A 15,638-nucleotide genomic window follows, 5' to 3' on the forward strand; every position below is an offset into this window, starting at 1 on the left:
GGGAAGATCACCTGAGGGCCCCAGCTTCAATCCTTGGCATCTCCAGGCAAGGTTATTTTTATTTATCCGTTTCATAAAATGTATAGACTACAGTGGTGCCTCGCAAGACGAAAAGAACCCGTTCCGCGAGTCTTTTCGTCTTGCGGTTTTTTCCGCAAGCCCATTGGCGGATTAGCGCTATTAGCGCTATTGACAATTTAAGGGCTAAAAACGGCTTTTTAAGGCTTAAGGGATTAGCGGTTTTGCTGCTAAAATGCTTTTAGCAGCTTAGCGCTTCAGAAAAAGGGGTTTTGGAGCGGAAAAAAAAATTCAGAATTTTTCATCAATTTTCGTCTTGCGAAGCAAGCCCACAGGGAAATTCGTCTTGCGAAGCGCCTCTGCAAACGGAAAACCCTTTCGTCTTGCGGGTTTTCCGTCTTGCGAGGCATTCGTCTTGCGGGGCACCACTGTATTGGATTGTTAAAAAATAAAAAACCCTCAAAGCGGTTTACGAAAAGACTCCCCCAGAATTTGCTGGATTCTAACTCCTATCAGTCCCTGCCAGAATGATCAGTTGCCAGGGATTATGGGAGATGAAGTCCAGCAAGATCTTGAGGGTCAAAGGTTAGCCACTCCTCCTTTAACAAGGTGCTTCTTAGATCTAGAAACATCAGCATCATGTTCTTATACAAAACAGGGCTTTTAAAAAATGGGATCTGGATGCAACACAACACATCAGTACAGTGGTACCTCAGGTTACATACTCTTCAGGTTACATATGCTTCAGGTTACAGACTCCGCTAACCCAGAAATAGTGCTTCAGGTTAAGAACTTTGCTTCAGGACGAGAAAAGAAATCATGCTCCGGCGGCGAGGCAGCAACAGGAGGCCCCATTAGTTAAAGTGGTGCTTCAGGTTAAGAACAGTTTCAGGTTAAGTACGGACCTCCGGATTGAATTAAGTACTTAACCTGAGGTACCACTGTACTGATGATGATGATTATTATTATTGGCTTAGTTTTTCAAGTGCAGTTTACGAGACAGGATTCCTGGCAGAAGAGCCAGTAGTGGGTGAAGCTACAAAGTTTTTACCAACCATGGCAGCCTGGGCAAGTTGGACAGAGCACCTGTTCCAAGCGTCGTGCTGTGCCATTCCCTGCTGAACCAAACCCTGGAGTTTGACAGCTACGTTTCTTGCAACTCTGTAGGGAAAGATTAAAATAATAATAGTAATTTATTATTTATACCCCACCCAGCTGGCTGGGTTTCCCCAGCCACTCTGGGCAGCTCCCAACAGAATATTAAAAACACAGCAAAACATCAAACATTAAAAACTTCCCTAAACAGGGCTTCCTTCAGATGTCTTCTAAAAGTCAGATAGTTGTTTATTTCCTTGAAATCTGATGGGAGGGCATTTCACAGGGCGGGCGCCACCACCGAGAAGGCCTTCTGCCTGGTTCCCTGTAACCTCACTTCTCGCAGTGAGGGAACCGCCAAAAGGCCCTCGGAGCTGGACCTCCATGTCCGGGCTGAATGATGGGGGTGGAGACGCTCCTTCAGTAGCTATTATAGACACCCAAAAAACTGTCACAATTTTGCAAATATTTATGGCTATTTTTAAAAAATGCACCTAAATGGCAGAAACAAAGGTCTGGTCTGCACATGGGGGAGAATGAAGGTGACAGAAATCTGGGCTTTATCATGCAGGTGTCTTCACCAGTTTTGAATAGTCCATGATGTAAAACACAAAAACAACTCCATGCAAATTAAAACAGCTCTTAGAAAAAAATGTTGGAGCTTTCCCCCCAAAAAAGTCATGTGGCCTAAAGTGATGGCAATCCCTACTACTACCACCTAAGAACTCTACCACCCTGTTTTGATGAATGTATAGCTTGGGCAATATGCACATGTACCAGCCTCACTCCACAGTAGCTCTTACCCCGCTTCTATATTTTTTGCTCTATAAGAAGCACTTTTTCCCCTTCTAAAAAGTAAGGGGAAATGTGTGTGCGTCTTATGGAGTGAATGCAGGCTGCGCAGCTATCCCAGAAGCCAGAACAGCAAGAGGGATTGCTGCACAGGGATTTAGAATATTTTATTTCTTGTTTTCCTCCTCCGAAAACTAGGTGCGTCTTATAGAGCGAAAAATACGGTACAAATAAGTCCCCTGTTATATGATGAATTTATCCTGCGTTCAGAACATTTGCATCTTGCTCTTAAACTGCATTTTATTGCATTGCCCGTTTGCACCCCATAGATTTGAAATTGTAACAAGATAAAATACAACATAAGAAGCAAAAGAAGCAATAAAAACACAATTAAAAAAATAATATGTTTTTAATGCAGCCATGACACAAACTCCCTGAAAGAAACTCGCAATTCACTGGTGGGGCACAGACTACAGTTCGAGAATCCCAGATATAAACCATTTTAAAAAGCATTCTAAAAACAGTTAACACATTCAACTAGTAATTTCAGGGTCGCGGGGAACAGTATCTTTCAGCCTTCAAACAGGGCTTATGTAATCAGCCCTTCATCAAGGGAGTTTTGGGGAGCAATTTTTTTTTTTTTTAAGAAGAGTTTGGATTTGATATCCCGCCTTTCACTCCCTTTAAGGAGTCTCAAAGCGGCTAACATTCTCCTTTCCCTTCCTCCCCCACAACAAACACTCTGTGAGGTGAGTGGGGCTGAGAGACTTCAGAGAAGTGTGACTGGCCCAAGGTCACCCAGCAGCTGCATGTGGAGGAGCGGAGACACGAACCCGGTTCCCCAGATTACGAGTCTACCGCTCTTAACCACTACACCACACTGGGTCTCAGGAGCAATTGTAATATCACAAAACAACCCCGTGAGGTAGGTTAGACTGATACAACTTGGCCCACAGCCTTCCCTGATCACGATTACACCTTATTTGATCTCCTGTTGTTTATCACCCTATGCCTTTAAGATGAGACATGCAAGAAATCCCCCCCCTAAAAAAACACACCACCCAAGCAAAACTGTTGGGTTCCAGGATCTCTGTGCCAACCTGAATGCTCTGTGCCTGTAAGCTTCAGTGTAAACGTCCGGATTGAGGAAGTCTCTCTTTTCCTGGGCTTGGCACTTTCCAAAGCTTTCAGAAGTCAGGTAAGCAACTGATGAAGGAAGAGGCTGGCCGCTTTGTGCCATCCCAAGGCACTTGATCAGAAACCTAATGACAAAGAAAATGAAAACTGAGCCACATCCTCATCCCAGAGGCATTTGCTCAACTACACAACTTGTTTCCAAACACTTATTTTTCAGCGGTTCAAAAGCAAGGCCACAGATAAGGCAACGTTCCTGTATGATTCGTGATACAAATAACTGGAAAACAGGATAGTTAATAGGCAGGGGGAGAAAGATATTTAAGAACATAAAGGTAAAGGGACCCCTGACCATTAGGTCCACTCGCGGCTGACTCTGGGGTTGCGGCGCTCATCTCGCTTTACTGGCCGAGGGAGCTGACGTTTGTCCGCAGACATTTTTCCCCGGTCATGTGACCAGCATGACTAAGCCACTTCTGGCAAACCATTGCAACGCACGGAAATGCCGTTTACCTTCCTGCCAGAGCAGTACCTATTTATCTACTTGCACTTTGAGGTGCTTTTGAACTGCTAGGTTGGCAGGAGCAGGGACTGAGCAACAGGAGCTCACCCCATTGCGGGGATTCGAACCGCCGACCTTCTGATCGGCAAGTCCTAGGCTCTGTGGTTTAACCCACAGCGCCACCCGTGTCCCATTTAAGAACATGCATCATGGCTATATCTCAGGATATTGACTCTGCTGCAGAATCTTCAGCAATTCCTATCTTGCATTCTTAAGTGTGCTGGGTTTGCAACCCTACTTGTTGCAGAGAAAACACAAAAAATATATTTGTCAGGATCACTATTCCAGAGTCTCCTAAAAGGCCCACCCCCAGGAGGTCACTAGATTAGTCACTCAAAGACTCCACTGAATACAGACTTCCCACAAAATACCTGCTGCCACCAGCAGGCCTCTCCCTTTATATTCTTACCCAAATACATCTGCACAAGCCACGTGGGATGAGATGTATGGACCTTAGAATCCATCCAGACCAGAACACAGTTTAAATGCTAAGCAGACAATTGATTAAGGAACACAACATCCAGAACAAGCAGTTATTGCATACAGAATATTCAATGGTATTTCAAAAACAGCTATCCTCTTTTACAGTGGCTTGCTCTCTGTCTTCCTATCTCTTTCATCTCATTCTCCATTTCTTCCTGTCTCTTGCAGTCAGTCAACTGTCATTTTCCAATCAACGCTCAATTCGCTTAAGTGATTTCTAATCCCACTCTTCATTAAAAATAATCCTAGAGTGGTGTTATCTGCCTATCACTCACTCATAGCTCCACCCAACATTTGACTCCATTCCTCCACTGTCAATCATTCTTCCACTAATTCTTCTGCCAGTCAGAGTCTGCAGAACAGAAAAGAGTTACACTGGCACACTTGAGCACTGCATACTCTGATTTTCGGACCATAACATCTCACACACCACTATCTTTCCTTAATCCTTATCTTAGTCCCCAAGCACAACAACAACCAAATTATGTAATCCTTCCATTTTCTAAAATTTGGAAATCCTGTTTCTTGAGTCTGCAAGAGGTTTTAGTTCTGGCCCAAATGACAACTTTCCCTTCCCTCACAGAAGGTTGACTGCAAAATACGCTTCAATAGCATTGACTGATGAGCAATTGGAATGTGCCCTGAATTGGAATGTACAGTTCGCTACATGAGAACTGTTAAACACCTAAAAAAGGATGCAACGCAGGTCAGTTTTTCCCAGTTGCCGAATTTGGAGCTTGTTGTTTCAGAATTTTGGAGTGTCAAGCACTCCCTTAAATAAATCCGCATGAAGTTGCTTGGGACACAACAACTTTGGCTGCCTAGTTTCAAGTAGGCTTTTTTAGGTGTTTTCAGTTCTCATGTAGAGAACTGTACTTTCCAAATTTCAGAAAATGGACCAGTGACATATGAAATGTCTGTACTCTGTGGTAGAGTTTAAAGGTACAGTCCAAAGTAACAATACAAATACAAGGAGATTGGGATGGATGCGGGTGGCGCTGTGGGTTAAACCGCAGAGCCTAGGACTTTCCAATCAGAAGGTCAGGGGTTCGAATCCCCATGACGGGGTGAGCTCCCGTTGCTCGGTCCCTGCTCCTGCCAACCTAGCAGTTCGAAAACACGTCAAAGTACAAGTAGATAAATAGGTACTGCTCCAGCAGGAAGGTAAACGGTGTTTCCGTGCGCTGCTCTGATTCGCCAGAAGCGGCTTAGTCATGCTGGCCACATGACCCGGAAGCTGTACGCCGGCTCCCTCAGCCAATAAAGCAAGATGAGCGCCGCAACCCCAGAATCAGTCATGAATGGACCTAATGGTCAGGGGTCCCTTTACCTTTACCTTACAAAGTAACAGACAAAATACAAATAATCAGATTAAACAATTAAGGTCTAACTCAGAGTTCAGACCCCCCTGTATAAATGGTTTAAATCATGAAAATAAACCGTGAAACGTATTGTGGAAAAGCTTCTGATATCTAAAGTGGCTTTGGCAAGGGCCTCGGAAGCAAGATGGAAGACAGATTTGGATAGGTTTTCAGTGCAGCTACCTGGCTGTCTGTAGGAGGAGGACAGTGTTTTCCCCCTCATAGGTGCAACCAGCCACCTGCCTGGTGAATAAGGAAGGCAGGCCGCTGAGAAGAGAGTAGCCGTGCCCCCCACAAGCCTTCCGACAAATCTCGACTCCGGCCGAGCAGTAGTCTGTAGCGATGACTTTAATTCCTGCCGCAAGAGCATGAAGCTGCAAATTAAGGCAGAAAGAAGAGCGTTAAGAGAGGACACTTCTGCATTTCCCATTCTACAGAACAGCATCTCTGGACCAGTGACATATGAAATGTCTGTCGGTTTATATCCTTTCCTATTATCCTCCTCCTCAGCTTAAATTCATAGGTCATCTTTTATGGCCGCGGGAGTGCTACCTGTCCTAAATTCTTGGGATAGGTTACAAAACTTATTTGCAATCAGACCAAAGCATAAGCATGACAATGCTCTACAGCGGCTAGAGCAAGCTTTGTTGATTCCTGTGAGAGTCAGTTAAAACCAATTAAGACCTTTTACTGGACACCAGCAAGGCCTTAAAAGTGCTGGATTTTGTGCAACGTCAGAAACTCTGGTTTGTATTTATGGAATTAGCCACATTATCAATGATACTGGGGATATCCAACATGGCGGCCTCTGGATGTTGGTGGATTCTGGCTCCCCTCAGACCCAGACAGGCATGGTCAATGGTCAGGAATGTCCAACGGCATCTGGAGGGCATCAAGGTGACTGTCCCTGAACTAAACCCTGAAACTGCAGATTCAAATTCACTTAACAGATAATTCAATCACGAGGACAGCACTGAATACATGCTCCCCTGAAACTCTACCATTTCAAGATGGCAAGTGTGTTTGTAATGTGGTGACGCATGTTTGAATGAACCCTGCATGTGAAAAGGGAAGTACCTCAGGAGCAAAGGTTTCCGTCTAGCTTTCCACGTCTAGTGAGTGTTGTTTTTGGAAATGTGGGAGAGGCACTCGGCTTGGCCAACACCCAGAGCTTGAAACAGCACAGTTTGAAGGGAATGTAACACTTGTGTTTCCTGAATATCTAAAATCAGCTCCAACAGCCAGGTTTTTACAAGCAGGTTTGTCAGTTGAGGGGGGGGGGGAAGATACATCGGTTGAGGAGGGAAAGCCTGCAGCAGCCATACCACTTGTGTCACTTTTAAAATAAACTGTTACTTTTTCTTAGTCTGTTTTATTCTTGTGGGTTGTTTTTAGTATTGTTTTACTAATATTCTATATGGAGGGGGAGAGTTTTTAATAATAATAATAAAAATAATAATATTTATTTATTTATTTATTTTTGTAAACTGCTTTGGGTGGGCTTTGCATGTAAATAATTTTTTTAAAGTAAATGTAGATAAATATCACCTCACACATCTGATTGCAAACCAAGCGATGCAGATATATGTATGACGTAGCCCTCTTCCTGATTCTTCTTTTCTTTTCTTTTTTAAAAAAGATTTCAAAATCTTCTGGGTTTCTTCTTCTGATCATTTGTTTGTTTTATTACACACCTTTCAGAAGTTTAAAGGTTTCTAAGGGAAGGCTTGAAGGGATATTGCTTATCTTTCTTCATGTTACCTCAGGGAGCAAGTCAAACTTTCCTTCTTTGGTTTCCATGTAGCCCCTGTCAAAGAAGTCCCGCAGATATTTAGCAACGAAGTAAAAGGCATAGGCGGTTGCCAACTGAGGGAGAAGTTTCTGTTGCTGGGTCTGATAGTCAAGAATCTTTGCCTCCCGGTCACTGAGGGGGGAGAAAATGTTGCAGATTATCCAAAACGAACGGCAAATGAATAGCCTCCAATTACCCGAAGGGGTTTCCATTTTGCATTTCCTCTTTCATTCTGGGAAGCCAGCGCAGGGTGGCCAATTTCTGTCTCACGAACTGACCCAACCACTTGCCCCAAAAACATCCACTCACAGGTGGTGACCGGCTTAGCAGTGAGATCTTATTCCAATGTTAACAGGACAGCATTTTTCACCTGACTAGCTTAGGGGGCCAGCGGTGGCCATGCGGCAGGTAGAGGGGCTGATTCAAGTAAGTTTTTGCGCTAGTGGAAGCCACAGAAATGAGTCCCATTCCAGGAAACATCCCTTGTCGAAATACATGGAGGTAACTTTAAGTCTGCACGTGCACATTCTAACACCTTTAAAATAAAGATAATGGTAGTGAACCAGATTTAAGCAGAGGTTGTTTTTGATAGCCTTAATGTACACACGGAGACAATCCTGGGTTCCCTCTATGTTTTGTCTTTCCTGACCTGAAATAAATTCTGAGCCAGCATGAAATTACAGCCAGGTATCTGTGGTCACAGAAGGAGGAAGAACATATTGAGACAGAGAGACACGGTCACCCCAACTGTTTGGGAAACAGCGTCCCCTTCCAAAATAATAATAATAATAATTTATTTGTACCCCAACCATCTGGCCAGCCACTCTGGGTGGCTTCCAACAAAGATTAAAAATACATTAAAATGTCACACATTAAAAACTTCCCCAAAAAGGGCTGCCTTCAGATGTCTTCTAAAAGTTGTATCGTTATTTATCTCCTTGACATCTGAAGGGAGGGTGTTCCACAGGGAGGGTGCCACCACCGAGAAGGCCCTCTGCCTGGTTCCCTGTAACGTCGCTTCTTGCAGTGAGGGAACCTCCAGAAGGCCCTCGGCGCTGGACCTCTGTGTCCGGGCTGAATGATGGGGGTGGAGATGCTCCTTCAGGTATACAGGGCCAAGGCTGTTTAGGGTTTTAAAGGTCAGCACCAACACTTTGAATTGTGCTCGGAAACATACTGGGAGCCAATGTAGGTCTTTCAGGACCCTTGGGGCACCTGGTCCCTCACACTAGTTTCCCAACCCCCCTTTTTCTGCCCCCCCCCCCACTCCTGGCTCCATCAGCTTCACTGCCTCTTCAACATTTGCAAATTCATCTGCTTGCTTAATAGTTTAAGTAGCTGTATCAAGAAAACAAGGGGTGGGGATTAGGGGCCGGAGTACCGAGAGTTGGTGTGAAAAGAGGAAAGCAATAATAAAAATAGTCAACAGAAGAGCAGGACATTTAATGCATCCCTGCCTGGTACCAGGCCCTCAATTCCCGCCATACCCGGGCTTTAACTCAGACTGCCGGCGCACTGCGGAATATCGGATTGCGATGGTGCATGCCTTCATCAGATTGGGGACAACTTCATTCTGAAGCATGAGGACACGGACCACAATCATAGTAAGGTAGTTAATTTGCGCAGATCCTTTTTTCATATACCGGCCATCTGGCAGGACCTGGAAATTGTGAAATAAATAAAAAAAGGAGGTGTGTGTTAGCAGAAACAAAATTTAAGTCCAGGACTCAGAACTCTGAAGCATTTACAGACTCTGCAAATGTCTTTCAGACAGTGGTTTCCCCCCCCCCTTCCTGTCACTGGTTTCTCTGTCACCTCTTTTTTTGCTGCCCATGGCAGCCATTTTGTGCTATCGCCCACAGCACTTTTATCAAAATACTGGCCCCTCATTTTTTAAAAACAACAACAACAACAACCCTGAAAAAGCACTGTTTTCAAATATTCCCCGATCACCATTTCTATTCTCTTGAAAAAAATGAAATAAGAGAATGAAAGTTCATGGAGATTCTTGACATTCTGTCTTTACCACCTGATAGATTCCATATGGCATTCCACACATGAGAGAATAACTAGAGGCCCTTTTGCTATGGTGCAACTGATGAAGCCTGTTTGATATCCAGAGCTACGTTTACCTGAGAGAACTTGGCCAGCATGTTTTCCCTCGGAATCCGAACATTCTTCAGCAGGAGAAAGCCATTGTCAACATTTTCAAAGCTCATTTTGGGACCAATATCCCCTGCCGTTACTCCTACGGAGCAAAACAAGCAAGGATTCAGACAGGCACATAGGTTTAAAAGATTGTGAAGACTGAAGTCTCTTTTGGAAATCAGGATACATAACCCAGCATTCTGCACAGTGATGTGGTTAGGTAACAATAGACTCTGGACATAATGGTCTTATGCCCACCACTGAAAGCACACGTTTCTTCTGCCCAACAGAAAGCACTGGAAAATCTATGAACTCTTTTTTATTAGACGGCAGTATGTACTACTTCACTTACAGTGCAAGTCTATGCATGGCAACTCAGCAGAATACCCCATTGAGACAAATGGGGCTTTACTCCCAAGTAAGCACAGACATTACCTTCAAATGGTGGTAAGCCGGACACCCTTTCCCCCTAAATGTTATTCCTTATTCTGTCCACCTCCTTTGCACCCCCTCATTTTTTGCACCTGTCAATAGTATTTTAATACTTTAATAGATTGGCTAATGTATTTCTGTATGTAATGGTGTCTGATGAACTCTGCTATTCTTCTCTCCATTATTATTATTATTATTATTATTATTATTATTATTATTATTATGGCACAGCCCCAAAAGTGATGAATATGACAACATGACAACATGAAAGCATTTTTCTGAGCTTAAAAATAATGTTGGAAGCCAGATTTATTTTTGCATTTAGAGGCCCCTTTGCTCATTCTGATGAGAGGCGCCCGAGATTGCAATTGCAAGGAGTTGAACTAGATTGAACCTTAGGATTCCTTTCAACTCTCCAGTTCTATGTTTCTATCTCCCAAGATGGCACCACTGATTTCAAGGCACCCCTGTTTCTGACGGTCGAAGCCCAGCATTGGCGGGCTTGAAACAGATAGAAAAACACCACCCAGCAGAATTGTCTCGGGACCCTCTGGAGTAAGTCACCTGGTTCCAGAGAATGATCTCGGAGGCTGCGGATCTGCACCATGAAGGGATGCATCCCATACGACTTTCCTTTCAGGTAAAGCTGAGCAAAGACCACAGCGTGAGTCGCCGTTCGTCCTACTGTAAGGGTGAATGGAGGGTGAGTAAAATAAGTCATCAATTCTTCAAAAAGTTAAGCAGCATTTTCAGAACATAAGAACAGCCCTGTTCAAAGTGTTGGTGCTGACCTTTAAAGCCCTAAACAGCCTTGGCCCTGTATACCTGAAGGAGTGTCTCCACCCCCATCATTCAGCCCGGACACAGAGGTCCAGCGCCGAGGGCCTTCTGGCAGTTCCCTCACTGTGAGAAGCGAGGTTACGGGGAACCAGGCAGAGGGCCTTCTCGGTGGTGGCACCTGCCCTGTGGAACACCCTCCCATCAGTTGTCAAGGAGATAAACAACTATCTGACTTCTAGAAGACATCTGAAGGAAGCCCTGTTTAGGGAAGTTTTTAACGTTTGATGTTTTGTTATGCTTTTAATGTTCTGTTGGAAACCGTCCAGAGTAGCTGGGGAGGCCCAGCAGGATGGGTGGGGTATAAATAATATTATTATTGGATGAGGCCAAAGGCCTGTGAGCTCAAGAGCAATTCTCCCCACCTGCCATTCCCAGCTACAGTGACATGAGAACATAGCCTATGTAGCTAGGAACTACTGAGAGTCTTATTCTCCATGAATTTCTCTAAACCTCTTTTAAAGAGAAAACTTTTCTCTTATCTGCTTTCTCCACATTATACATAATGCTACGCACAGCTAGGCTGCTCCCTGCTATTTGATTTCTTTCTAAACTAAAAATGTTGCAACTTTTCCTCACAGGAAAACCTGCTCCCATCCCCCCAATCATTTTGGTTGCCCTTTCCAGCTACACAATCTCCTTGTTGTTGTTGTTGTTAAATCATTTTTATTATTTTCCAATAAAAAACATCCAATTAACATATCAAATCATAATCCGATTAAACTAAAAAAGCTAAAACAAAAAAGACCAAATTATCATCCAAATTATAATTATTAATTTTTTGGGACTTCCCATAATCTAGACCTTGAAGCATACAGTGGTACCTCAGGTTAAGTACTTAATTCGTTCTGGAAGTCCGTTCTTAACCTGAAACTGTTCTTAACCTGAAGCACCAGTTTAGCTAATGGGGCCTCCTGCCGCTGCTGCGCCACTGGAGCACGATTTCTGTTCTCATCCTGAAGCAAAGTTCTTAACCCAATGTACTATTTCTGGGTTAGCAGAGTCTGTAACCTGAAGCATATGCAACCTGAAGCTTATGTAACCCGAGGTACCACTGTATCTCCAAATCTCAGTCCTGCCTCTCCTTGTTGTTTCCGTATTTTTCACATCTTGATTTTAACGCTCACAATCTCCTTTTTCAGGTAGGGTGACTGGAATCGTACACAGTATTCCAAGTGCGGTTGCACCATAGATCTGTATAATGGTACTACGATACCTTTATATTCCAGCATTGATCATATTCAAAGCTGCAATTAAAAATGCAGATTGGGAAGACAAGTAACCAGGGGTTTGGGAAGGGATTCTGGGTTCATCTGGACTTCCTGCATGTCTAGACACAAATCTGGGATTTAAAGCTCTGTGCCCAAGCAATGGTTTTTTGTTTTGTTTTCTGTCCTGGCGCTTACCCCAGGAAAACCAGTGTTTTCCTGCTGAAATGCAGCAAATGGAAAGCAGGTTTTCCTCTGTACATTTCCCAAGTGGATTCATTCATAGTGTTCCACTTACACTTTTAAAACACACAGCTATAATACACCCTTTAAAGATTTCGGAAACAACTAAAGCACAGAACGAACGAAAAGGCCCCACTCCTGAGTGTGTTTGCTACCTACAATCTCCCGGCCACCACTTCATGGCAGATATGCTTGGCGTGTTGAGAACAAACTCCTGTGTCGCAGCATCAAAGGTGGCTGTTGTCTCCAATCCTCGAAGGTAAGTTCCTTTAATAACAAAGAACACGGTTCCTCAGAGCATCGCAAGACCACCAGCAGATTCCACATTCACTAGTCAGCTGTGCTGTTCTCAAGACTGGGTCCAACTTCTCCTTTTTTTGTAAGCAAGCTCCACCCTCACAGGCAACTCAATTTTTAATTTGGGGCTTCCTTGACTCAGGGTCAGTGTAGCCTGTGCTATTTTTCTAGAAAAACAGGTGCCAAAAATCACCATGGACGCCTTCCTTGTTCTCTTATAATGGCAATTGCGCCCACCTGAGGGTTGCCGGAACCGAGTTCCGGCAAGTTCCGGCTGGGGGGGGGGGGGAAGCCCTGAGTGTGGCTAACCCCATTTCCCCATGACCTCTATTCTCCAGCTGTCTTTTAAAAAATGAAAACAAAAAATAGGGCTCTTCCCTGCAATCAAAACTCATGTGTTGAACTTGACAGTTTTAGACTACCAGCCATTTTCCTCTTGTGACCTTCAGGGACCAGAGCCCCTATAGCACTGCCAGACAATTGCCAATGGTTGGAGTCCTCTGGGCGGTCAGCTGCCCACTATGCTGCAAGGTAAAATGCCAGCTGGAGCTGCCTGGACTCAGACCTGGGGGGTTGACAGCAAAAGTTCCCCACAACTGCTCTGGAGCAATTGCTACATTAGGTCCCCATTGGCACAGTGGAATTTGACATTGTGGCATTTGGATGGATTCTGGCCCTAAGAGCCACAATAAGCTGGGAAACTTACCGTGACCCAGTTCGGTCTGGGCATAGGTCCCTACGATGTAAAATTTTTCTGCCAAAGGGAGCCACTTGGCAAGCTGTTCGTCTGTGGCCAACCCCATAAGGCTCTTAACAAAGACCACATGGACGTTGAATGCCAGGTTGGCATGAAGAGCCCTGCAGAAGGATATACAATTCCTGTCATCTCCTTGACGTTAGTCCCTAAGTGTATGATCCCTGCGCAGAAATGCAAAATTGCAAAGCGCAGGGCGATTACATCCATGGAGAACGTGACATTTCAGCGGGGCGTTTAGCTTCACAACAGGGGCATGACACCTGTCTTCCTCCTTGTGCCGTACTGCTCCCTGGTAGATACGGCTAATAAAAAGCACATTTTGTCCAAAATTTAACCCAATCTTTGTATTCATAACCTAAATCTTGTTCCCACCTTAACATATTCTTACTTTTAATTTCTTGATCTATTTGTATATTATTTAATAATTTATACATTTTTTGTAAGTATCTTTTGTTTATTCTGTAAAATTTCTTTATCTAGCTTTTTTAGATCAAGTTAGAAAAGCACATTTTGAAATAGCCAGTCAACATGGCCTAACATTACTCGTTCGTTCGGTTTGCCCACAAAAGCCGCTGACAACCCTCGCTAACTCATTCCCACAGCGGCTTCTGCCCTTTCCCTTCTGCTGTATAAATCCAAGGGGCTCCCACAAATACAGAACAATATATATTTGACCTCACTGGCTTCTACAGTACAGTTCTACACTGCCGTCCAATGCAAACGGGACTTACAGTAAGTGTGCACAGAAAGGGGACAGGGGGCTTTTTTCAGCTTGAGGGTTAGGTGCCAGTGGTGAGCATTGCCAGCAACACAAACACACACACACACACACACACAATGGGTGGAGCAGTGGATGGAACTTTCACCTGTATGCAGTAGGCTACATGCCAATTATGCAGATGTCTGAGCTCTTTACAACCAGTAAAGGCAATTAAGAGGTATTAGCATAGTTGAAGGACATGTTCTAACCTGGCAACCACAGAAGGTATGGAGCAGAGTCAGTGAAGGGGGTGGGCTAGGGAAAATCCCAAGAGTAGGGAAGGGGGGAGTTTTGGCCTTGTATACGTGAAGGAGCACCTCCACCCCCATCGTTCAGCCCAGATACTGAGGGTCCACCTCCGAGCGGTTCCCTCACCGCAAGAAATGTGGTTGCAGGGAAGCCAGAAGAGGGCCTTCTTGTTAGTGGTGTCCCCCGCCCTGTGGAACACCCTCCTGTCAGCTGTCAAACAAACAAGCAACTACAGTCATACCTTGCATAACAGATGTTTCAGGTTGTGTTTTTTCAGGTTACAGACTGCTGAAACCCGGAAGTACCAGAACGGGTTACTTCCGGCTTTCGGTGGTCACGCATGCACAGAAGCACCAAATCGTGACCCGTGCGTGCGCAGATGCGTCGCTGTGGGTTGCGGATGCTGCGGCTTGTGAACGTGCTTCCCGCATGGAAGCCCGTGACTTTTAGAAGACACTTGAAGCCATCCCTGTAAAGGGAGGTTTTTAATGTTTGATGTTTTACTGTGGTTTTATGGTTTGTCGGAAGCCACTCATATAAAGTGGCATATAAAGTTGTTGTTGTGGTTGTTGTTGTTAGAGAGGGAGGGCTGGAAGCTGTCCTTTGGGTTTCCCATCCCTAGCTAACCATGTGTGCTCAAAAGTAAGTCCCTATTTAATTCAACAAGGTGTACTTCCAAGTAAGCAAACTTAAGGCTGCAACCTTACTTTCTGTTCATGTGCTTAAATTTATACACCACCCTGATTGCAACTAGAACCTCTTAGTGGGTTACGAAAAACAAAACGGTAATGAAGTAAAAGCAAGTAAAAGCAGGTGTTTTCTTTTTTTAAAAAAAGAATTAAATAGAATTAAAATCAATAATTAAGCTAAACATAGATTGAAGTACATGTCAGCTTTTAGGTGTCCAGATAGGCTTGCCTGAACAAAAATGTCCTTAGCAAACACCGAAAAGGATAGTGAAGGAGGCTGCCTGATGTTCAACTGGCAGGGAGTTCCAATGTGCAGGTGCTGCCACGCTAGGAGATAGACTTATTGCAAGTATAGGTCTAATATTGCATAGAACCTGCAACAGTGCCCATTCTGAGGAATGAAGGGGTCCAGTGGGCTTATATGGGTTAAGGTGACCCATCAAGTAAGCTGATCCTAAGCTGTTATGGCCTTTATATGCTAATACTAACACACTGAACCCGGCCCAGTAACCAATCAGCATCCAGTGCAGTTTTCTGAACAGCCAGGTGACATGCTGACAGGGTCTCACTCTCGCTCACTTTCTGCACTGATTGCCGTTTCCAGATCAAGAGCAAGGGAATCCCTACATCGCACTATGCCGATGTTGAAGTCACAGGTGCCTGAACTACTGTGCTCAAGCTCTCCCCCCATACATTTCCTTCCCCCCTGTGCTTTTTGAACCTGAATCCAAAACCTTTCATTCTACGGCTGCCCAGAACGAGGCAATATGGTCCTAACTGC

At 44.4% G+C, this 15,638-nt stretch overlaps 1 protein-coding gene across 3 annotated transcripts in view; it reads right to left on the minus strand.

Annotated features, from left to right (window-relative positions):
• ACOX2 (acyl-CoA oxidase 2) overlaps positions 1–15,638 on the minus strand; it is a 29,201-nt gene that overhangs the window by 8,356 nt on the left and 5,207 nt on the right. For all 3 annotated transcript variants that reach the window (XM_083425382.1, XM_083425384.1, XM_083425383.1), the window contains 9 exons: positions 13,109–13,260; positions 12,265–12,372; positions 10,382–10,501; positions 9,370–9,485; positions 8,725–8,897; positions 7,207–7,369; positions 5,629–5,819; positions 3,006–3,167; positions 1,074–1,179 (listed from right to left, as the gene is read on the minus strand). In XM_083425382.1, coding sequence (XP_083281508.1) covers positions 1,074–1,179; positions 3,006–3,167; positions 5,629–5,819; positions 7,207–7,369; positions 8,725–8,897; positions 9,370–9,485; positions 10,382–10,501; positions 12,265–12,372; positions 13,109–13,260 — 1,291 coding nt within the window. The remainder of the gene's footprint in view (positions 1–1,073; positions 1,180–3,005; positions 3,168–5,628; positions 5,820–7,206; positions 7,370–8,724; positions 8,898–9,369; positions 9,486–10,381; positions 10,502–12,264; positions 12,373–13,108; positions 13,261–15,638) is intronic.

This window comes from Podarcis tiliguerta (assembly GCF_965153285.1).
Source record: "Podarcis tiliguerta genome assembly, chromosome: 2".
Classification (NCBI taxonomy): domain Eukaryota; kingdom Metazoa; phylum Chordata; class Lepidosauria; order Squamata; family Lacertidae; genus Podarcis; species Podarcis tiliguerta.